At 39.4% G+C, this 24,682-nt stretch overlaps 2 protein-coding genes across 2 annotated transcripts in view; one reads left to right on the top strand and one right to left on the bottom strand.

The window, feature by feature from the left end:
* The first annotated feature begins 2,002 nt into the window (after positions 1 to 2,002).
* C12H16orf78 (chromosome 12 C16orf78 homolog) lies at positions 2,003 to 13,549 on the top strand. The gene is made up of 4 exons (XM_043495246.1): positions 2,003 to 2,107; positions 2,445 to 2,591; positions 12,353 to 12,744; positions 13,402 to 13,549. The coding sequence occupies exons 1-4, from the start codon at positions 2,003 to 2,005 to the stop codon at positions 13,547 to 13,549; spliced, it is 792 nt and encodes a 263-aa protein (XP_043351181.1).
* A 3,292-nt stretch (positions 13,550 to 16,841) lies between these two features.
* LOC119841177 (plasmanylethanolamine desaturase-like) overlaps positions 16,842 to 24,682 on the bottom strand; it is a 73,759-nt gene continuing 65,918 nt past the window's right edge. The window contains exon 5 of the mRNA XM_043494924.1: positions 16,842 to 16,972. Coding sequence (XP_043350859.1) covers positions 16,920 to 16,972 — 53 coding nt within the window. The 3' untranslated portion in view covers positions 16,842 to 16,919. The remainder of the gene's footprint in view (positions 16,973 to 24,682) is intronic.

Here is a 24,682-nt window from a genome sequence, read left to right as displayed (position 1 = left end):
ATGTGATTAAATTCTCATTCAATAACAAATACATTACCCAATCTCTTGGTCTGGTATCTAGCACATCCTATAATCGTAAAAGACCACAAGTCTCTCCATTAAGCCTGCTTTCAGTACACTGCATTAGTTAATTTCCTCATCCAATAGTTTTAATGTAGGCCGGTTGCTATCGATATCTACCTCCCAGTGGAAAGACTTTCCTTTGAGTACCCTGTTTCATCAAGCTATTAGATGTCCTAAAATCCCTTGGAGTCCTAGATTAGTGAATTTGAACTTTTTTTGTATTTTCGTTTTGACTTTAACCTTTCTGAGAGATGTTGGTAGGTGAATGATTTCTCTGCAGTTTCCAAAGATATATTGGTTTAATTTAATGCAGCTCTGAAAACAGACTCAGACTTCTTCTTTCTTAGAACAGTTACCATTTGTGAACACTACCAAAGCGCCTACCTTTCCCTTGTTACCTACAATCCCTCATCTCTCGCCTTTCACCCCCCCCCCCCGCATAAAAACCAAAATCCCACACTCGTTATAATCAATCTGTAGCTATGAATTCAACACTGCAGGGTAGAAGGTTAGAAGTTTGTAGGGCCAGCTAAGGAGATATCTTTCCTGTACTTCTTCATTACAATCACAAAAGAGACTAAGCTCTAGTGGTTAGAGCAGGTGACTGGGTTCTCTTCCGGGATCCATCACTGCCTCACTCTGTGGCCTTTTACAAATCACTTAACCTCTCAGTCTATCCTTCTGGAGTACTACTTGTCTAGCTCCCAGGGATATTTTGGAACAAATTAGAGTTTATGAAGCTCCATAGCAAACACAGTGTGCATCACACATTGGAACCTAGACATGGGCTCAGGCCGGATCTGGATTAGTCTGGGGGTGTTTAGATCTGAGGTTTTGGTTCAGGCCCATTTCCACAGAAAACAACCTCTCCCCTCCCCCACAGCGCACACACACACACTTTTTTCAAAGAATATGTTATGCAGTTGGGCTAATTTCTCTATACTTGCCATTGAGAGTTCATTTCTGATGCAACAGCTTCTCAAGCTTGGGTTTTGGTCCCAACATCAACATTTGAAATCTGCACCTGGAAACTTGGCATTCATACCCAACTGTGTATGTTCAGCTGTATGGCTAAGTACCTGATCTGTCCATGTAAGTGCCTAGATGTCCAATTTTTAAAACCTCTCTGAAAACTGGATCCTAAAAATGCAGAAAGTTGCCTATTTATCACAGCCAATGGACAAATTTATCTTGTAACTTTATGGACACAAACTATAGGAAAGAAAGCACATATGTGATATCCCCATGGTTGGAGGTGATATTCTTATGCCAAAATGGTAATTTATGGTAATTCAGCTACATGGAAGGAGAAAATGCTTCTAACGTTGTGTATATATTAGGGAAAAATATTTTCCAGACTGGCAGTGGTTCAGCAAGAGATAAGAGGTAAGAGAGAGGACCCACAGTATTATTTTGAAAAAGCTTTTACGATCACATAAACACACTGAGGTCTTTTCTAGTGCCTCAAGTTTGCAGTTTGTAAAACACACACTAGTACCCTTTATTAAACAACAGACTCAGTGTTGTTCTATAAAATATTCCCTTGTTTAAATTACTCTATTTTTAATTGCTTTCAGTTTTTATGTCAGTACCAATCAGATGAACAAGAGTACATTACAAAATTCCAATTGGGTAAGCTCGCTTTGCTCTTTTATTGAGGTCATTGTCCACGTAATGTTTTCATTCTGGTTGCCAGGACATCATTCAAAGGCATTATGCAAGAAAACCCACATTATTACCTCACAGTTCTGTATCCACATTCTGCATCCTCATTAACATGGGCCAGCAGTAGGTGTCTTTACATAGAATTGCTGAGTTTATTATAAAATGTAGGGCAATAACGTAAGCCATTTGCAGTTAATCTCTTTGCAGTGGCAGGTCCAATTACTTCTGAAAGCATACTAGGGGGCTCCCCCCCCCCCAGCCCACAAGATAAAAAATGGCTGAAACAAGCTGGAAGGCCATTGATAGTGGTGTAATGGACTGGCTGGACAACAAAAGAGCTAAGACCTTGAGGGTCTCCAATGACAGGGAGTCATTTCAGGTATGGAGAAAGAAAATAAGATCCTTATTTCCCTTAAATGTCCAGGCAGTTCGTGATACAAATTTGTAAGAAAAAAATGTTAATGGAGAGCTCTCTCTAAATTAGAGCCATGTGAAAATGGCAGCAGTTCAACAACAATATTCTTATTTTCCTAGACACCTAAGAAAGCTGCTGTGGATTTCTTACCTCTATGAAATAAGATAAAAGATTTAACCTCTCCAGTGAGTCATATAATTTTGCAATGGTTCAACTCTTCTCCCTAAATGTACATAGACTGCTGACATAATTGTAGAAAACAAACTTGTAAGGGTTGTGCAATTTCTCTCTTGTCATTCAGCTGAAAAAGATTCGGCGATCACTAGAAACTATGAAGAGCATGAATGATAATCTGATGAAGCAGGAAGAAAGAAAAGTGAAAAGATGGCTAGCAAAACAAGCTGAATTATCACCATCATCATCGTTGTCATACAAGAACTTATACAAGGTAATGAACTTATTTTCCAAGGGACATCATACAATACATAAAAACTATATAATAAAAACAAGAGTTGTGGTTTCTATATCAGTGGCTCTGCATGCTGCAGATGTAAGCAGATCATGCTGGTAAGGCAGGCCAGAGGTTGAGAGGGGAATTCATAGCTGGGGAAAGCGGGACAAGTTAGGTTTTGCTCCCTCCTCCAAAAATTCTATCCCACACAGCAACTTGAGCAGCCACCAATAATCCTTTGGGCCAGACCCTCGGCCACTGTAAATTGTCATAGTTCCATTGACATAACTTGTTTCAATAGCCCCATGACAACTGGCACCAGCTGAGCATCTACCCCTCCTCATAGGACCACATTTGAGGAGTTCACCAATTTCCAAACAAATGGAAATTACATGAGCATGCCTCCAAATTCATGGATGCTAAAACACTGCAAAAACAACCATGCTTGGAGAAAGCAAACACTAGTGAATTTTTGCTTCCCATAAGCTTGGCTTGGACATGAATTTCTGGCAGCTGTCTCTAGCTTTGGCATTACACAGCAACAGAGGAATGTTTCTCAAGTTTTACTGTATTAACACTATCACTTGGCAGAAAAAGAAAGACCTGGACCCAGAAGATATTTGCAAATGTTAAAAAGAAAAACAAAACACACCCCTTGTACTTGTGGGTGTTACTCAATTATCAGTGACTGAGGGTGCAACTGGGGCTGCGCTGGGTCAAGAAGGTTTATAAGGTATTTTGTTGTTTCGTGGAGGGGGTCTGGGGGAGTTATTTATGTGTGTCTACAGTTTATTGGCTGTAATTCGGTAGCATTTGTGGGTTATAATGTGAATAAGGCACCTGGAGGATAAGACAGGTGTATGAAAACTGGATATAAATTAACAAATCCCTCAGACATTTGGAGACTTGCATGAGAAGAAAGGTTGGAGAAGATTTTAAAAGCAAAACCTATCATTATCCTAGCTTCCCATCAACCAATAGTGGGGGGTATGGAAGGTTATTAAAATATACCAATTAAAATAAATTGACACTTACTTCTCCTCCATACCCCTAACATTCCACCCCCAACTGTAAATGGGTCCATCCTTCTTGGGGAAGAGTTAAAGAAACAGCAAAATTTCCCCCTTTTTGGCCACTTCATTCCAATTTGTGGGTTGGATTTCATCTGGCTCTAGAGTTTCTCACACTTCAGATCCTGGTGTCCTTAAGTAGTAGCTCAGCATCCCTTGGGAACTGTTTCTGACATCTGTCTCCTACACTCTCTTGTGAACACAGAGGCAAAGAACTTTGTTGTTGTTAAGCAATATGTCTACCCACTTTCTGTTAATGAAAGGAAGAACATGCCAACAAGTTACATAGCTTTTAAGGGCCAATTTTTCTGCTACTCAATTTAAAATGCATACTAATAAGGATTATACATCTGTTATATCTTAGTTGATATTGGCAAGTTTAAGCGTAGTCACTGTACCTGATTGTATATATTATAGATACACACTGTATACGTTATATGACATCAAAACCAGCACCATTTGCTAGCTGTGTCTACCTGGTATGAGTTTTCATTGAGAATAAAATAAGTAGCCTACTCTGGAGCAGACTACCTCCAGTCCTGAAAAATTAAACCACCAACTGGATATTGCATAAATCTACTGCGGGACTGTCCAACCTTTGCCACACACAAGGCAGCGCTCATCATTATAAACATGCTGCCAGATAACACTATATTAAATTGGAGTTCAGGTTGAGTATGTATCAGCAATTTAAGAGTAAAAGCTATAGGGATGTTGTCATTATCTAACAAACCAAGCATAAAAAACCCAGGTAAGGTTAAATTTACAACAAAAAATCCAAACATCTTACAGTTCGGAAATGTACAGTGTAGGCTCCCAACCTTATTTCTGCCCTGTAGTGACACTTTTCTTCACTGGCAGTAGCAACGGTGGGAGGGGATGACCATTCAAAAAGAAGGCATCTTTGCTGGTCACCAGCCATTGTCCTCACTCCCACTGAGAACAATAGGAGATGGTAGACATTTTGAAAGAGGGGAATTCCTCATGGAAATCCATGTGGAAGAAAATTATTTGTCACCCTCTGCAGAAATTTTTTTTTTCGTGATTAAGAATTATGGCAAAATCCTTTTTTTAAAAGAACACCTTAAAATGTTTCCTGGGCACAAGATCTTAGTGAGTTTTAACTGTATGGGAGCTTTGAAGTTTCTACATTAGACTACTATTAAGACCATTAGAAACAAAAAACGGTCTGACACACGGTGCTAAATTTCTTAAAGGAACCATTTTAAATTAATTTTAAATTATAAACTAAATTCACTCTATGCTCAAGAGTAAGTGCTGTAATCTGTGGTAGGAAAGACTGTAAGTGCAGAATTCAACCACCCTTAACTAAGGACTAGGTCTTCTGTAATATAATTTTTAAAAGTAGATTACACCCCTCTAAAATTTGCTTCTACGTGAGATTTCTCCTTGATAGGTGAATGTGAACTGGTTTTTGTTTGAGTTCACCAGTAATTAAAACATGCTTATCACTCAGATACCACTGTTACGAAGATACATATATTGAAGATAACATATATTGCATCCCTGCTTTGTCCTGAACCTACAGCTAAAGAGAGGCCAATAATTTGATATAATAATTAATTTATATCTCTGATCTACACCAGTGTGCTTGACAGAATTCAAAACCTGTTCCCAATTTACTTTTTAATTCCTCTGAACAGCAGGGTCCAATGTGCCCTGTGTTGGGTTTGTAGCTCCACGCTCTGCTGAAGTATAACCACCTTTAAAAAAAAAAGATTACTACTTGCACTAGCAATTAATATGAATAATAAATATTTATTTTACAAGATACCATCCAGTGAAGTGAACCAAGAGGCAAACCAAGAAGTGCAACAAGTCTCCGAGAGTGGCTCCACTGAAACTCCCTGGAACCAGTTTGGTGACCATTTGCCCAACTTTATCAGCTTTCTGCACCTACCAACAAAAAGACCAGGTTGTGGTAGGGAAGATGACATTCATGCCTTTATGAGGCTTGATTTTCTTCCAGGTTTTAAACAGCATAATCCTTTTTTCTTATTGCAATAATTAGAGTTTCTCTGACTCTGCTCAGAACAGAACTCCCTCTCTACTTTATTGATGTAGCCCTGTGAATGATTCTTTTAGCAATGCATCCCTGAACAGTAAAGTATTAGTTCTTCTTCTTCCTGTCATTTAAGTATAATTAAGAGATAATGTCAATGGAATAGAGCCTGGTCACAGGATGATTTCCTGCTGATAGGCAAATGGCAAGGTGAGGAGGCATTCAGTGAAAATTATGTTTTATATATCCCTATTCTGTGACTTAAATTACTATTATAACTACTGATTATCATCCAAACCGTAACAGACAGGTGCAGCAAAGCCAAAGCTGCTGCGGGTAAGTCCTCATCAAAGAGAAAAACAATATTTTAATTGTCTTTGAAAATTAGCTTCATTGATGCTCTAACCAATGAGAAATCTTTTCCCCTAAATGTAGTGCTTTATTATTACGAATAAAGAGGCTAATGGGTTTAAATCGCAGTAGTTAAGAGTCTAAACATCGAGCAACTGATGTGGCAAATCCCAATTGTGTGTGCTCTAAAATCTGAAAGGAGAAACAGACATCAAGACAACAGGTGCCCGAGGCCTTGTCTACATGGGGAAGTAGACATATCACAGACTGAATGACTAACCTATTAACTATATTTTCAGGATCACAATATTTATACAACATTCACAAGTAACTGAAGCAGCATGGACCTGAACTCTTCTCAAATCCATTTTTTCCTTCTAAGTTTGTATCTATTTTTTGCCCTGGAGTTTTACTGAAAATTATGAAGTCTTCTTTTCACATGTTGTTTGGATGCCCCTTTTATTATTCAATACACTTAAGCATCTCTGACAGCTAATTTTGTCACAAACTCATTTTATTCACCACGTTTCACCACTCCAATTGCTCTTCTTGCTAAATCCAACTTGTAAAGAACCTTCCGTATTCTTATAAAAAGTTGTTCAGTATATAGCCAGTTTATCTACAAATAGGTCCCAATATGAACACATTGTGTTCTCTCTCTTTTACTGGATGTACCCACCTATGAGTACAGTACAAAATGCTTCAGGTCCCTTTATGAAACCTGCCACTCAAACCCAATAAAGGAACTCCTAGTCTATTGCTCACCATCGCTTAAACCAGTTCTCTCATAGGGTCTGATCCGGCAAGGTGATAAGTGCTCTCAATTCTCATAGACTTCAAATACTAATTTTGTGTGTTCCAATATCTGAACGGAGAAAAGGATATTACAGTGATAGCACCTTGCAGGATTGAGCCCTTAGTACACATATTCAAATTCCATTCACAATGGAACCAACTGGATTCAAAAAAGATTTACAAGCAAGCCTCACCCTCTTCATCTGACCTTCTTTTGTGCACTTGTAACTTTGTTCATGCTTATATCTGTACATACGCTTTTCAAGCAGTAACGCTAGTGAGTGCAGTAGAAATACTTAACACCTTCCTGCTGGGTTTGTAGATGCAGGTTTTCACACCTGTATTTTTCAGCTGCTTGTGGGTGATTGCATCGACAACATAGGTCATTTCTGAAAACTGGTCCAGAGTGTCCAACCTATAGCTAAAGGGAACTGAGTTATCTTCGACGGACTGCATTTTTATTGGGCAATATTCTTTTACGTTTTCATCAACCCCCCAGGAGGTGATGCATAGTCAGCCATGGTCAAGCTGGCCGAGGATGTCTAAATCTGAGGGATAGCCAAGTCACAGGAAGAACATACCAAACAGCAATGGGACCTGTTAAGACGGGAACTGTATGCTGTTAGCAACAGGCTGAAACTCTATTTAAAATATGCATTACAGGATGCATTAAGGAGTGGAATATGCATTACTACCCTGCATTAAGGAGTGGAACTAAACAGAACTTGTGCAGGTGTGGGAGGTGCTGGTAAAGGCAACAATAAACATCTAATGATTGATTGTAGGTGGCAAATTGAGAGTTTACAGCATAATATCAAGGGGGGGTCAGTGCAGATCTTTGATGAATATATAGGAGGACTGAGTAATGTACAGTAGGGTGATAACAGTGCTTCTCACTGCTCCAGCATGTAGACCCTGTATTTGGTTCAGATAGTTATAGTTTAGGAATGGTGTTTAAAATATTAGAGAAAATACAAAGAAGGGCAACAAAAATGATAGAAGAATTATAGAATAAGAGATATGAGGAGAGACTGCAGGATCTAAACTTATATGGTCTCAAAAAGAGAAGACTCAGGGGAGCTTGATCACAGTCTATAAATACCTCCAAGATAGTAATATAAATGAAGGAAGGGAATTCTTCAGTCTCAAAAGATAGCAGGACAAGGAGCAATGGCCTGAAGCTAAGGAAGGAAAAGTGTAAAACAGATTATAGCCTCAGCCTCAGTGGATGAATTCCCCCCACTGTGGTAGGGAGCAATTGTTCTCTATCGACAGAAATGCACCTCTGCCTCCCAACTCCACTCGATTTGTCAAGGGAGGGAATAATCACTGCAAAGTCCTCTCAGACTTTACCCCTGTTGCCAGAGTGAACAGCCCCACCGTGTGGGTGTGATATGTTGACTAATTTTTCTCCAGATGTGCAATCAAATATCTGATTTTTAATAAGAACAACATGAAGAATAAATACATTGTACATGGTAGGATTGCCATATGGAAATGTGTTAACTCAGCATCATGAATTCTAGCAGAGAGGTAGCATTGTCTCCAAATAGAGGTACACCCTGTTTTCACACACACACACACACACACACACACACACACTTCTCTCCTCCTTCTAACAGTATTATTTCAAAGGATATTTTTGCACCTTCTGCAAACAGTGAATAAGATCCAACCCACATACTTACCCAGTGCACTTGGTGGTTTGCCTTCCATACATCTGCCTGATTCAACAGGGAATAAAAACTAAGGGGAGCTGCTCCAAATGAAACTCCTGTTGCATGAGCACTCATTTGCTATCTATTTCAGAAGGCTCATCTACTAATCCAGGGATAGGAACAATGAGACTATGTCCCACCTCCTTACATTAGTTATAATTTTACAAAGGAAAGTTCTTTGACATTCAACCAGTCCTTTGTCCTGGGAAAAGCCTAGATGAGAAGGATTCTTTTTATGCTGAACTACAGATCAAATATCACATTTCAGGCACTTGTGCCATCTTCTTGTCCTTCATCCTCTCTGACATTTGCAATGGTGGCAACCTGTAAGTCCTGTGCATTTAAGAGGAAATATCTACAGACTTAGAGAGGCATCTGTGTCCATCAGAGACAGAATGAGACCTGCAGGATAGATGACTGCAGAGACCATGATGGTGACCTGAAGTGGTGTGGCTGTCTACTGAAGACGGGGCTGGAGGCAGATTAACACATCAATCCAGAGAGGTGGAGCTGAGATACAGAAAGCCACAATGAGGCAGTGGATCACTATTGATATTCTGCAAAGTCTTCAAATCACTAAGAGTAAAGCAAAGGTAAGTTAAACCCTTAGACCCACAAAGAAGTCCCAAGGGTTCAAAGTTGCGGGATGGTAGACAAAAACTCAGCTCCTCTCTCTCTCTGCCATCAGAAAAGCACCTCCCTTTTTCTAATGAGACCCTTCTAGCTTGCCGGAGTCTGTATAGACACTTTAAAAGCCCATCATCACATTCCCTGCTTGCCTCACCTCAGTCACTGGCCCAAACTCCTCATTCTGCTCAGGTTGCAAGGTGCTGTTCCTTTTCAGTTATCCTGCTGACACTATTGGTGGGAGGCGGGTGGGATTTTAAGTAGACAAACTGGAATTTGATCCGGATATTGGGGGTAATACCAATGTGAAAAAATGGCCAGGAATCTTTACTGACAAGTGGTTTCCATTTCATCCAAAACTCCACCTGCAGGATCATGGTGCCAACTAGCCTCAGCTAACACGCGGCTCAGTGCTGGTTCAGAGATCAAGTTGCCACCTACCAGATCATCATTGTTTCAAACTGTTCCAAGGTCTTCCAGGTGTGCACTACTCAGGCCCGATCCTGCTCAAATTGAGGATTGGCTAGATCACAGCTGAAAGTGGTTTTGTTGCAGGCCGTCAATGGCTCTGCTCTAGATTTGCACTTTGTCTGAAGTCTGATTTCTTGCTTTATGTTCAGAACTTTGGTACAAAAAATTCCACTTTAAGGCCTCAACCAAGAAAATTGTTGGGATTGTTAAACAATTATTCTTTTTTTAAAAATACCATCCAAACTGGTTAAGTTATAATAGTCTAAAATTAAAAAAATATGGCCAGACATTTCATGTTTGGGTGCTCAGCACCTCTGAAAATCAGCCCTCTTATTGATGTGCCCGCACATGGATGCTGGTGTCCAAGTTTATAGGCAGCCACATTTGAAATTGTCGACCTATTTGTTTAAGACTCACTGCCTTGTAAAACAAACAGCTAAACATTCCATTTAGTAAGCAATTAATCTACAAAATGATTCAATTCAGTTTCTTTTTTAAAAGATCCTAAACCACTGAGATGATGCAGTAAAAAAAGAAAGATTTATACAATATATTTTGTCTACCCAGTTTTAAAAGGTGTTTTTATGGTTAGCATGCCCCCTCAATAAATTATTGCATGATAGAGCTGAACCTCTGAAAGACAGCAGTGGTTTATTTTTTAAATGTTCTCTAATCACATATTTACCAAACAGAGTACCATTGTCCCAAATGGGGCTCCTGGCTAATATGCTAATAAGATATGGCTGAAATCTGGAGCCAACATATATTTGATTGAAAGGCCAGACATCTTTGTATATACACATTTTTTTTTAAACCAAACACCTTATTTGTGTGTTGCCTATAGACTGGAATATCTTCTGGGCAAATAGATGCATTTTTAAAAACTCCCTGTGTTCAGTATTTAACCTGAAAGACGTAGCCATTTTGCTCCCTTAGGGAAACAACATACATATTTCATAACTTTAAAATAATGTTGTCTAATGAAATATTAGGAAATAGGAAAACATTAAAAAATTATACAGTCCCACTCTGAGACGGGTTTCAACTAAGTCTCGCATTTGCTCTGCAAAGCCTCTTGCGAATTAGGTAACTGCTCATTTAATTCCCTGATTTGCTTACAGAATGTTCACAGCTGGTAGGAAAATATGGCCCCAATGTTTTTCCCAAAGCTAACTTCTATGTTCCCCTTAACTTTATGAACCATGGGCCTTATCCTGAAGACCTCCCTCAGGCAGAGTTCCACTAATGTCAGTGAGACTACTTGTGTGACTAAAGTCTTCTTGCATAAATAACTTTTACAAGATGAGCTCCTGTGAGAGTTCAGATGGCAACATTACTCTTAGCACTGAATTTGCTTCTGTAGCTTTCATTGTTTTCCTACCACAAAGGATATTTTAGAAGGCAGAGCTTTGTATTTAATGTACTTTATATGAATCAGAGAAAAATCTCCTGGTTTATGTTCAACCGTATATAATATTACAATTTAGAAAAACATACTGTTCCTATTTACAAACTAGTGCTTACCACTAAAATAGTGGTGACTACTAAAATCTCAGCATTTGCTATCGGATACCACAGCTTGTCAAACTTAGAACAGTAAATAAACAGTGATAATTCTGATATTTTTAACAGGTAATAGTGGTTACCACTAAAAGCTCAGTTTTTGCTATCGGATATCACAGCTTGTCAAACTTAGAATAGTAAATAAACAGTGATAATTCTGATATTTTTAACAGCAACCAATATACATGGTTTCTCTGAATTAGCAACAAAAAGCAGATTTTTTTTTTTAAAAAAGGAAAACATTTACTTGTCATTAGAGTTCTTTGGAGGCTTCGTCCTTAAGCAGCTCCATTCCCAAGTAGTACAGATCCAGAAGACCAGGTCCAAAACTGATGCAAAAACTAGATTCACTAAGGGCTTGTCTACACTTACTAGGGCTTTGACATATGGCCATTGATGCATCCGTGGTCGATTTCACAGGTCTAGTGAAGAACCGCTATATCAACCGCCGATCACTCTCTCGTCAACTCTTGTACTCCACCTGAACAAAAAGTGCAAGGGGAGTCGACGGGAGAGTGTCTCCAGTCGACATAGCGTAGTGTGGACCCCAGGGTAAGTAGATCTAAGTACGTTGACTTCAGCTACGTTATTCATGTAGCTGAAGTTGCGCAACTTAGATCTATCTCCCCTCCATAGTGTAGACAAGGCCTTAGCCAATTTCATCCTGGAGATGGCACGCTTCAAACATCCAGACTTGTATTTTATTTTCAAAATATTTTATAATAGTCAACAGGCATCTATTGCCAAGAAATCTACAATCTACTTCTACAGTACTACACAGCAATTACAATATAACAGTGGTCTCCAAATGGTCAATATTTGTTAAGCAATAAAAGAGAAAGCATGGGCCAATGGTTAGAGTGCTAATCTAGGACTGGGGAGCCCTGGTTTCAATTCCTTGCTCCACAACAGACTTTCTGTGTGACCTTGGACGTCCCATGTAGTCTTTTTATGCCTCAATTCCTCACCTGTAAAATGGAGATAATCTGACTTCCCTACCTCACAAGGGTGTTGTAAGGATAAGTACATTAAAGATTGTCAGGTGCTCAGCTACTATGGTAATAGGGCCCATATAAGCACCTTGAGTAGAGAGAGAGAGAGAGAGAAGCCGTTTAATATTTCTGATCTTTTTCAGACCAGAAACACTCCAAGGATTTCACACCCTTCAGTGGAACTGACTTGTCCATGCAGACCGTATCTGCTATAACTTCCTATGGCCCAAGAGGCAGCTTTTACAATCCTCACCCAACTGCCAGTGTCTCCAAGAAGGATATCAGTGCAAGACAACTTTACGTGGATAACAACAGTTTCTCCATGCAAGAGGCAATATCCATGTTTCCCTCCTTGCAAAAGCTATCGGTAACAGGAGAGATGTTCTCTTTTTCTAAACTTCATCTGCATGAAACAGCTTCTGGATCCCCAGCATTTGAAAGAAGGTTGAAGGGCATGCTTGAAAGAGCTTGGGAAGAGGAAAAATTCAAACAAACAGTGACTCTGCCACAGATCAGACCTGAAGAATTTTTGAGCTGCAGGTTAGAAAATGTTTTGTGAAAATAGCAAAGAGAACTCCCCCATAGTTTACAGATAAATGAAAATAGGTATAATGGGTATCATTAAGAAGTCACCCTCTCCCAACAACAGTTAGCATATAATGCTGCACAAAATATTTATTTTCTGGAACTTGCATAGGAAATAACTGCATGTAGCATTATGTGTTAGCTTTTGGCAAATGACCTTTTAATGGTGACTAGTAATGTGGGTTGGTTCAAAATAATGATGAATGATAATGAGAAATGCTTACTTCTTTTTAGAATCATTTGAAATATCAAATATCCTGACTGCTGGGAGTGCAATCCAGGGAAAGCTTTAAAACAGAAGCAAAAAATAACTTGTAGACATACAGAGTAACCATTTTAACCCTGAAAATCTGCAGTTTGCAAATTATTTCATTTGACATACAGCTCAATGTTTTGAAACACAAATACTAAAATCAGAAACTTAATAGATGACCTGATTTCCAAAGGTGCTGAGCACCCATAAGCTCCCATTCTTGACTTCAAGCCATTTTTACCTAGTTTTCGAAAATTAGATTTATGTGCCTATAGCTATACACCACATATGGAAATTCTGACCAAAGTTTTTGAGATACTTGCAAGATACTTTTGCTCTCTCTTTTTTCTTTTATCCAGATACCTACGTTTGTCACAGAGCAATATTAACACCTTGCTACAGTTGTGTAAGGAATCAGGAGTTCACATAGACATTCATCCCCATATGAAGGAATCTGAAATCGACATCAATACTGTTCTCTCTTCAAACCTCAGTAGGGCAGTGTAGAACTTAAATTCCCTACCTTAAATTTTACTATCATTAGATCAGTTTGTAATTTTCTGAAGTTATGACAACAGCACATTAAATGAATTCCCATCTGTTGCTATCCTTTAAAGCTTTTCATGTTTTGATTTAAAAAAAAAAGAGAGAGAGAAATCAACTTAAATGTTATGGTTAGTTTTAAAAAAAAGAAAGACTAATTGGATTAAAAAGATGTTATTTGAATAATCAAAATTAGATCCACTTCTTGTAATATTGTATTTCACTTACTCCCACTGGCTCAGACTAGATTCCAATTGGTTGTCGTTAGATCTAACCCCCTTTTACTACAATCGAATCTCTGATCAACACATTAATAACAAACCAAACTGTATTAGCAACACCAAGCCATAAGAGGGAACCCTCAAGATAACTGTACCAACCCAGCCATCGGCGTTGCACTACATCACACATTCACAATGGCAGAACAACATGCCTGTGGCCTGATCAGAAGCAGCTGAATAGCTTCAACTCCCCTTTCTTCAACCCTCTGGATTTGGCCCTAATTATACAAAAAAACTAGATTTTTTACAAAATCGTTTTTTTTTTTATTTTAACCTCCCTCTTTCTCATAAATGTGAGTTATAGTTCCTGTTATACAATATGTTCAGTTTGCTGCGTGCACACACACAAACCACCAAAGAGTTTAAATTGTTGTATGTGAAATGTTTATTAACATGGTAGATAAATACCTAAAGGAAATAAAATCACCTTCAACAAACCATACTGTGTGTGTCATAAGGACCGTATTCTGGAAGGGCCCATCCTGGAATGTGTCAACCTCCCGCTTTGTCTCCTACAGACTTTAACAGGAATCATGGGTGTTCTGCATCTCCCAGGAGTAGGCCCCTATAGTCATGTCAACCAATAACATATCAGTGTTCCTAAATCCTAGTAACCGGTTTCCTGTTTTGCCAGAGAGGTTGTTCTGCCCCTTTGGGTGCAGATAAAAACCCAACACTCCAGCAGGAGTGCCAGAACCTCTCCTGCCTTGCCTCTTCCCCCAAAGCCCTGCCTCTTCCCGAGGCCCCATTCTGTCTACTCCTCGTCCCCCCTATCCTGTCACTCGCTGCTGTTCCCCTCCCACCTCCCCACCCAGGTCATGAGGGACTCATCTGTGGAGCCGGGGCTGGGAGCGGGCCTGGCTGAGTAGGGGCTGGTGCAGGTGATGACCCAGCACATCCCCCATCCGCAGTAACCAGACTTTGAGTGTCCAATCAGTAGATCTGACCAGACACTGTCAGGTCCCCTTTTCGACCAGATTTTCCAGTAAAAAACCGGGCACCTGGCCACCCTACTTTCTATATGGGATTGTTAGTCAATTAACACTTTTAACTGTATGTACTTAGACTGAGTCTGTCAACTTGTTTATAGTGGGTAAAATTTTCCAAGGTGCCAAAGTGACGTAAGTGCCTAAGTCTCACTGATTATAAATGGGACCTTAATTGCTTTTGACAACTTTAGCAAATATTCAGAACAAGTTCACAATTTATATGGGATCATTTTACTGGGAGAAAAATTTTGCAGGACAACGGGAATAAACAACAGACATTTTTGTTTAGTCTGAGACTTGGCTGCGGTCATGATCATGGATGGCTGGTGTCTAAAACAAACAGCTTAATTATTACCACAAACCTGTATTGCTGATGATTAGCCTTTAGGGAGAGGCAAAGTTCTTCACTGTTCAGCACTATTAACCTAGCACCATACCATTTTGCAGATGAACACTATTCACGGCTCTGCATATGAAAAAATCCCCTACTCTCTCCTCCTAATGATTTAACATATGCAAGAGTGCCCCTTTCCAATCAGTAGATCTCTGAAGCGCTTTATATCGGTGATATCTGCAGACCATAGTTGTGGATCGGAGATCAGATGCAGAGGGGCCCAACAATCAGCTTAGCTAGATTAACACACTAACATTTTGGCTCTTTCTGAATATAAATTCTGCACCATTCCCAAGATATTTAAAAAAAGAAAACATGGGGGGGTTGGGACAGCAGGTGAAAGATATATTCCAAGTTTAAGAACCAGAGACTGATTTTTATCTCATTTATCTCATCAGGGTTCAGTCAGATACAATTCCATAGAAATCAATGGCATTACACCGACATATAAAAGTGTGAAACCAGAATCAGGTCAAAGACTCATGGTAAATCTGCTTCCTAGCATTAAAAAAAAAAAACAACCCTACAATATGCCCCACTCTAGCAATTTGGTAAGGGGTTTTCATTTGATAAGTATATTACAAATGGCTCTAAGATGCACTTATTTCTCTCATTGAAATATGCCTTTCAAAAATCAAGACATTAATTTTAATTAAATTAAGATTTCATTCATTCTAAAGAATTTAAAATCACAGTTACGGACCCCATTATTTGTATGTTGTTTGTCTACTCAAATCATAAGATCATTGAGGTAGGCACTATGTCCTTGTGCTGAGCCTACAAAATGGAAACCACTAATTTGGAGTGGAGCCTCTGAAATATAAACATTTAACAACAACAAACAACAGTGGTTAAGACTTCCTAGTATTAAACAGTGTAAAAGGCATAATTTTCAAACCTGAGTTTCATTTCTTTTGGTGCAATTTTGTACCTACAGTAGATTGCCTCCACATTTTATAGCTGCAGGAAAATAAATGAATGAATGGATTAAAGGGAAAAATTGAGTGAACAAATCATTGTGGGTTGCAAAACTGTGGCAAATGGAATCTCAGTTTAAAAATCATGACCAAAACACAAAAGTTTAAAATTCGGCTGTTTAAAAATAAAGATCTAGTCAAATTACTTCTTAGCCCTATACTGAAGCATTGCATCATGCAAATTAAACAATACAAACTCTTCAGCATACAATGGCACAAAGCCAATTTATGTATCTTACTTACACTGAAGCCAAAAGGTACTTCATGTTAATTAACATTTTTTTTTCTGGGTGCATTTATGAAGTCAGATGCATTGTGAGTATCCACCCAAGTACAGTAACAGGATACAGAAGTCCTAATAAATACAACATCAGGCATAATAGTCTCTTAAAACTAATCAAGATTAGCAATTACATTCAATTATTGTATGTTCCAAATACCATTGTATTTCAACTCGTAAGGATATCCAAGCTGGCAAATCATCAGATTCTTCTGTGACATTGCAAACAATGCTCTGCAGAATTTCGAAGTTTTCATAAACTCATTGTGCCAGAGGTTAAAATCCATTGTGCTAAAGAGATGCTTGTTTTCTGTAGATGACAATAGTAGGTTTTCTTTCCTTTAAGAGTGCTTTATTGCATCTTCCATGCCCACTGTAAATCATCAGTTCAAGGTTTCTGACCGATAATGCTTCTATAATATTTTCCTCCAAAATCCTATTCTGTCCAAGGGGTAATTTAGCCAGCCTGGAAGGGAAAAAGTGTTGGGAGTTAAAAATATTTTTTCAATCATGTCTCTGTTTTGTCTTTCCCCTTGCTAAAATATTATAACTTGCTAGTTACTGCTCTTCTTAAGCATAACCTAAGGCCATTGCCAACCCATACATTAATGATAATGTTTAAAGTACATGTCGAAGGGCTGTTGCAAAGCAACGTTAATGCCCTCTGCCCCCATTCTCTTTCTTCTGCCGCTGCCATGCATTCTTACATTTCTAGAGTATCACATCCTTGAGAAGACAAGCTTTTACTAGCCTGGGAATCGTTCTCCTGAGCTTCATTCACTATCTTTTATGCACCACTAGATGTTTCAGATCCGTGCATTCTGTTCAGTGCCACCATCTCAATACTCCTTCTGTGGGCATTATAGACGTTTTCCACTTAAATTACCCTATTTGAGATCTATTTTTAAAGTATGGACTATCAAAACAAATTTTCAAAGGCATCATCAATAATGGAGTAAATAAAAAAAAAACATAGTAGATGATTATGGATTCATTTGAAACAGTACCAAAGAATTATCAACACAGAGTTGGTACAAACTAGCTTCACTAAATCATAAGTAGCTTCTATCCGTGAAGCCATGAGCAATCTAAAAACATTATTTCCTTTTATAGAATTTCTACTCAATTTAAAATTACAGCTAACAATTTACAGAGAAGGAGGTTTAATGTAAGCACAGGTATGTTAAATAAATTTTTTTTGATGTTACTACCATATTTGTTTGCCAATTATGTGTGTTACATTCAGTTATACAAATATGTTACCATCTGTGGTACACACATCATACAGAAAAGGAGTACTTGTGGCACCTTAGAGACTAACAAATTTATTAGAGCATAAGCTTTCGTGAGCTACAGCTCACTTCATCGACGAAGTGAGCTGTAGCTCACGAAAGCTTATGCTCTAATAAATTTGTTAGTCTCTAAAGTGCCACAAGTACTCCTTTTCTTTTTGCGAATACAGACTAACACGGCTGCTACTCTGAAACACATCATACAATATATGAAGGGTTGAATGCTACTACATAAAACTGTTCCTGTAATACGATAGTAATGTATAACATTGAAACATCTCTCTCCTCTATGAGTAGAGTTTCTAACAGTCTAACTTAGCATGAAAGATAAAGAATTCTCAGCATTGCACTCTAGAAAGCACCAGATTTATTTATTTAAAACTCCAGTTTTAAAGTGAACACATCTTATTAGGAAGCAGCACCAAATGAAAAATATCCAGTTTGCAATAATCCATTCCGATAGCAATACATTTTTTCAACTTTCCAAATTCTTCCTCCCTCCCTCCATGTCACAACATGAGGCAAGTCATGGTTCTCAGAGTTTTTATTTTACCTGTAGTGATGCAAAAATAGGTTTCATGGGGTGCTACGTGATGGATTCTGTGGTAGTTCCCTGGTAAAATGATGGGCAGATCTTGCAAAACTGTGACCCATAGAGGCAGCCCAAAGTAGGAATGGGACCACTTATGAATCTGATTAGTCACTGTGACAAAAATAGCTAGTGCAAACATAAAGCACTCCCAAGCATATGTCTCTGTATATATTCTGTACAGGGAAACAACCATTTGATTAGTAAGCAGTTTGTAAGACTTTATGCAAACACATTCAATTTTAAAAGCAAACTGTGCATGAGAAAGCTAAGATTATGTTGTTCAGTAATACAGAGATATAGTTATAGGCAAGAGAACAGTTCAGACTTCAATAGCTACCCTTATACAATAGCTTCAAGGACTAAACAATGCTTATGACATAAACCATGAGCTATTTTTTCCTGAATAGGTCTAAGCCAGAGTTGGACAACCCTCAGGCTTACAGAGACAGCCAACCTACGCTATTTTCATTTTGGGGATCCTAAGATATAATGAAAAGCAGACATAACCCACAGACATAATAGCAGTCACAACAACTACAGATGAGTCCATCCTAAACACCACATATTAACTTACACTCCACAAAGTAAAAAGTGTGTTTTTGTTTTTTGTTTTTTTTAAAAACAGCTCAACAGTCAAAACAGCTGGGAGTAAAAAAAGTTGAACTCTGGCATGGAAATAGGTCTCACTGAGAAGTGCCAAGTGCTGCAGTGGAAAATTATTTCAATCTGATTTACTTACGATTCACCAAAACTCTCACTGCACATGTAGTCGATTTTACATGGAGTTTGTGTAAAATCCTAAAAATCCATCAGCTAGTGCTGCATTAGGTCCCACTGCACTGAAACCAGTGCACCTCCCTCCCTCCCTTTTTGGCAAAGTGATAGGGGTGCTAAGCATGTAAGAACTGTGCATTGCAGGACTATGCTGCTGTGTGGATCCTTCTTTTCCCACCTCTTCCACATGGGATCGCGTAAGTTCCCCATATAAATGACTTCAGCCATTCCTCTTCATAAAGCAGCCTCTGTGAAATGGCTCAGCAGCTGCTGAATAGCATATGGGTATTTTGCCTTTCTTATGCACTGGATAATAAGGTGATACCACCTAGCTCTTATCTAATATTTTGAGCTGGATATTAGCCAAAGTGCACAGTAAAGAAAATGTACTGTGTGTGCATAGCAAATTTAGTCAGACACTCAATTTCTTAGTCCCTTGAACTAACAGGAGCCATTTCCCAACGGTTTCAGTAAAAGGAATCCACATCCTGCCCCATCCCCCACTACAAAGCCCACTTCATCAAAGGGAACATGCAGAAAGGCAGGAGATAGGAAAGCCGAACTTCCGTTCCCATATCTGCCATTCTTTGCCCTTTACAAATTTTATTCATTCATTTGTTACCCTTTTATTATGCCTATTTCATATGCCACAGATCAGCACAAGGCAACATTTACCATTCTGTGATACCCTACCCGTAACAATTTTTCTATATATTTAGAACAGAAAGGAACTGTGAAATCCCTGACCCCACTGTGGAAACTGTTGACTCTAATCGGTGAATACTGGATGTGTGCCCGCAAATATATAATGTGCGTGCATGCACATGCACATACACCCACAGTGCTCTGGCCATGTTGTGTAATAACAACCGAAGCACTGTTGCACCCGGAGGTCTTAATAGAGGACTGCTACCTACTATCTTTTAGCAGCCAACTCGGGAGACGGTGAGATCCCCATTCTTTCTTTGTGTGTTTGTTTTTGGATATTGATGCGGGGAAAAGTCCCATGAAAGTGAAAGATTAGCTAGGAGCAAAAAGTGTGATGGCCAAGCTTTATCAATTACATTAATGAGTCCACACAAATAATTGAATCTGTTTTCTGTAATATGTAACAATTTGTTTGGATCAGAGAGAGCAAAAAGACTTCCTAGTCAGTGCAGCACAGGCAAGCAATTCTCCGGATGACGCTTAAATCTGTATTTCTCGCAGAAGAGGTGGTGTGCACAAACCCTCAAGACACACCCAAACAATTATAAACACAGTTATTTTAAGATATGACTATTAGAAAGGAATATTATGATTAAAAGGGATACTATTTCATTAGCCTCACATTTATTAGTTAAGACTTAAGTCTTTTGAAAAAAGGTTTGAACTCTTGTGTGAACAATCTCTCTCTGCCATTGCAATAATTTATCAGTTGTTCCCTCATACCACCACCAGATGGGGCTCAATTATAGCTGAATTAGTTTATCATTATATAATTTTATATTCTATACGCACACAATTTATATTATACAGATTATTAATTTTAAAATACATTATAGTTGCATACTCTCTCCGCTAACAAAAATACATATTTTAATTTCCAGCATAACCAGTATTATACCCACAGTACTTTCAAAACTATTTGCTATATTGCATGCCCTGTTTAGATTAAGTTTGAGTGAATAAGAAGAGCAAGTATGTTCAAGAATTACAGTGCTAGTTTTGTAGCAGGCTTCTGCCTTGCTGGGATCTATAACATATGGAGTGTCTCACTGCCTATTGTGAAATCACTACAAGTACTTTAAAGCTTGCTCTCAAGCCAGTGCCTTGTCTAGTTCTGGGTTAAATGGTAGCAGCAGGATGAGATGCAATTATATTAATTGTAGGTGGAAATAAATTACAATCAATCCAGAATTGTTTTTGCTTTATAAAAAGTAATTTTTACCTTTAAAAAAAAAAGAAAAAATCTCATCATACAGCTTCAAAATTCAGTAAGGGAAATGTCCTATTTTTATCACCTACTCTCTGGCTTTCTGTAGGCTTTCCTTACGATGTGGTGGTGGGTTTTTTTAAACTTTCCCCTTCACAGTTGACACGAGCAATAATTCCCATAGAAAATAACTGAGCTTTCATTTTAGATACTCAAATGTTTTAGGACTGACTTGGAGGGGGAGAGAGCAAGAGCGAGGGCATTCGCCCATTTTCTCAGCCTAGGCAAGCCATGCTGGGCACTCTGGTCCATGTCAATCAGTAGCGCTCTGTGCGTAGGATCAGCAGCAGCAGGGACCTCAAATGTCTGTTTGATTAAGAGGTGGCACCATGGCAGCCAAAAGCAAGTGATAAAAATCACAAAATGGTAGAAAACACTAAGTCCTCCAGATGCTTTGCTAGAGTGGTGGGAGGAACACGTTAAACATTAAGATGCATGCCTGTCAATCCATTCCCTTATTAATAGTTTAGAGCCATATTCAATATTGTAGAAGTGAATTTCTATGACTTCAGCTTTGCAGACTCCAGGGGGCTTATCAGGCCTAGTTCCTGCAGAGGCTAATCCTGATTCAGCAGCAAAAAGCAACACACTTCCCCTCATACAGCATCTCTGACTCAGGGGTTTGGCAGCACCCACTTGATTCACATGGGGCTTCCACTGCAGCTCCACATCAGTATTTCCCGACAGATGTGGTCACAAGGGCATTTTCTCAAACAACGATTGACCTAGCAATTGATCAGCCCTCAAGATACGCTGACTTTTAAATAAAACCTGAACACAGAAAGAGGTCTCTCTTTATATAACAATAGCAACGCATCATGTTGTGAGTCAGCCAAACACTGATAACGTGTATTTTATGCCAAGATTTTTATCAAAAAGGGGAGGGAGGGTGCCTAAAGATGGGCTTCTTAATCCTTCTTTACCATTGTAAACAAAACAGCCTGAACTTTTGTGAGCCCAGGTCATATCTGTAGGAGCCTAACCTTAGGCACCCATTTTTGAAAATCTTTGTCTGCATCTGCAAAACTTCCAAGTAGGAAATATAGGACTGTTTCCATGGCATTTTGATCATGGTATCATTCCAACGTATTATTAGTATAAAAAAAGAACTTAAGCACGCTGCAACCACAAAGTTAAGATGACACAGTCTCTTGGAGACAATGAGCTTTCAGGGCCCTTTTCTGACTATGTGTCCCGATTTCTGTCTTTTGCCTAGCATTGCTACAGCTCTTTGGTATTTTAGATCTTCACTTCCACTCTGTGCTGTGGATGCTTTTCTGGGCCAGAAAGGAGGTCAGCTACTTTCTCTAGCCAGCTCCTTGTACACATGCTGCCTCCATCCTTGTTCAGCATATTTGACTGCAGAGTCACAGCAGGGAGAAACATGGGCAGCGAGAGCAGAGTGGCCAGAGGCCACCAGGGAGAGGAGTCAGATAGTGAAGCCAGATATCTAGTGGGATTAGTACTATCAGTTCCCACCCGTTCTTAAGGCACATGATGTCTTTGGGTGATGGTCAGGAGAGGAGCAGAAAGGTTAGCGGATGTGAAGGGAAAACAAGGAAAAGAGGTAGAGTGGATGGAAGTCACGATGTCGGACAGAAAGGTGGTAGGGGAGGGAGACAGAAAAGGAGATACCTCCTGCTGTCTGACTCCAAACATGTTCCCAAGTAGCCAACCTGGCTACTAGTTCCACACAAGGGGAGAACAAAGGACAGAGAGGCCCATTCCAGGACTGTGAGAGTAAGTAGAGCATCACCACAGGACACGGGGTAGGTTTGTCATAGGTTCAAAATCCTTGGGTGAGCTTGGTGTAAAAGCTTTAAGTGCTTATCCTACCAAACCCAGTCTCCAAACCTTTTGAGCTTCTCAGCTTTTTCAATAAATCATTTTGCACATTCTTATGTGTGTTTTTGTAAAACTGAGTAGCTCATGTTTTTATTTCTCCTGCTAGTCCTAAAAGCAGACCAAAAACTATTTTAAAAGGGAAAATTGGAGGGTTTTGGTTATTTGTTTTTAAACTAAACCACAGCAATACTAGTTTTAACTGTAGAATTGAAGAGTGCTATATAAATTCCTACCCAGGCCAATCCGTCTAGGGCATTTCAGTTTCTCACTATCAGTGGAAATGAGCAGACAATACTTACAATGACCTTCCTCGCTAACGTTTTACTACTTTATGTATTGGTATCACAATGGAATTTGGAGGGAGTAGGACAGGTTACCCTGTGGTATGCACAGTAGCTTGGCAATGGCAGAACAATAGCAATATAATAGTATATTCAGAAGTTTGTATATGGGCATGTCCTAAAACAAACCAATGGAAATACTAGGTGTTTATGGTTTAGAAACAAAGCAATTTTTGAAATTGTATAAATTCACCCTGTTGGCGAGTTGCAGTTCATGCCCTGGTTAATGTAGCTCTGACTTCAAATCACTCTATACAACCGTGAAAATATATTTTATACCAGAAGGAAAATACATATTTAACTCAATTTAAGTTTCCTTTTCCTTTCTTTCTATGTCCCAGACCCACATTATACCTACAGGAAAACACCACCTCTGCAGCATGCCTAAATTTCTTCGGGATTACTCAGACTATGCCTAAATTGAGACCAGATCCAGTATCCCCAGGTCCCTACTCCAAAAAATGTGCGCTCAATGTGCTCCTGGCTCTCCCAGCTGACAACGTTACCTCCCCCACACAAGGTGAATCCCAACACTCCCTCTACATGGATCCTAGGAGCCAAATGTTGTGGCTCCACAAGTCCCCCTCATCCCAGATCCACAGACACTATCCTAATCTATTTTTGCATGGACTAAGCGTGGAAGCCAGATCCAGGAGTTTCTGTATGCTCTGAAGGCCCAAAGGGACTTGAGTTCTGGTGGTTCTGGCCAGCTAAGCATTTCCAGTTCCCAGCCTGCTGTATGGGGGTCATGGCTAGGAAGAAGAGGAGTAGCTGAAGTACCTCTACATGCCAGCTATTCCGTGAGGCTGGAATGCGGCTGTGCGCAGCTAGGCACAAGTTAAACCAGTCATGTGGCAGTTTTGATTACCTCCTAAATCCAAGGAGTTCGAAAAGTGGCATAAAGACACCTTTGCATCTATATCCTGCCTCCCCTGGGTTCTGTGCAGAGTAGAACTTGGGCCCAAAGAGTGAGAGAACATTTTGAGCCCATCAGACTCACTTTACTAGACTGACCGTGGGTGTTCCCCTGTACTTGCAGTGCCCCAAAGCCTGCCAGATGCTATACAGAAATGTATTAAAACACCTGTTCCCTGCCCCAAAGAGTTAACATGTTAATTACTGACAAGACAGGGACGAACAACGAGGGTGGGGGGAGGAGGAGAGAAGGGGAGGGTTTGGGTGGAAGAGGAGAGGCAGGGAAGAACCATAGTTATAGGATCACATGGCAACTTCATTTTGGCACATGCACAGCTTGTCATATTCCATGTGATATGGGTTGTTGTTTTTTTTTTTTAATTACCACACCTGTGGGTGATAAGACCGAAGTGAGTTCACTTAAATGGGGGCAGGGGGAATT

The sequence above is a fragment of the Dermochelys coriacea genome, chromosome 12, assembly GCF_009764565.3.
Source record: "Dermochelys coriacea isolate rDerCor1 chromosome 12, rDerCor1.pri.v4, whole genome shotgun sequence".
NCBI classification, from domain to species: Eukaryota; Metazoa; Chordata; order Testudines; family Dermochelyidae; genus Dermochelys; species Dermochelys coriacea.
The sequence above is the reverse complement of the archived record's forward strand: the minus strand, read 5'-3'. Positions and strand labels throughout refer to the sequence as shown.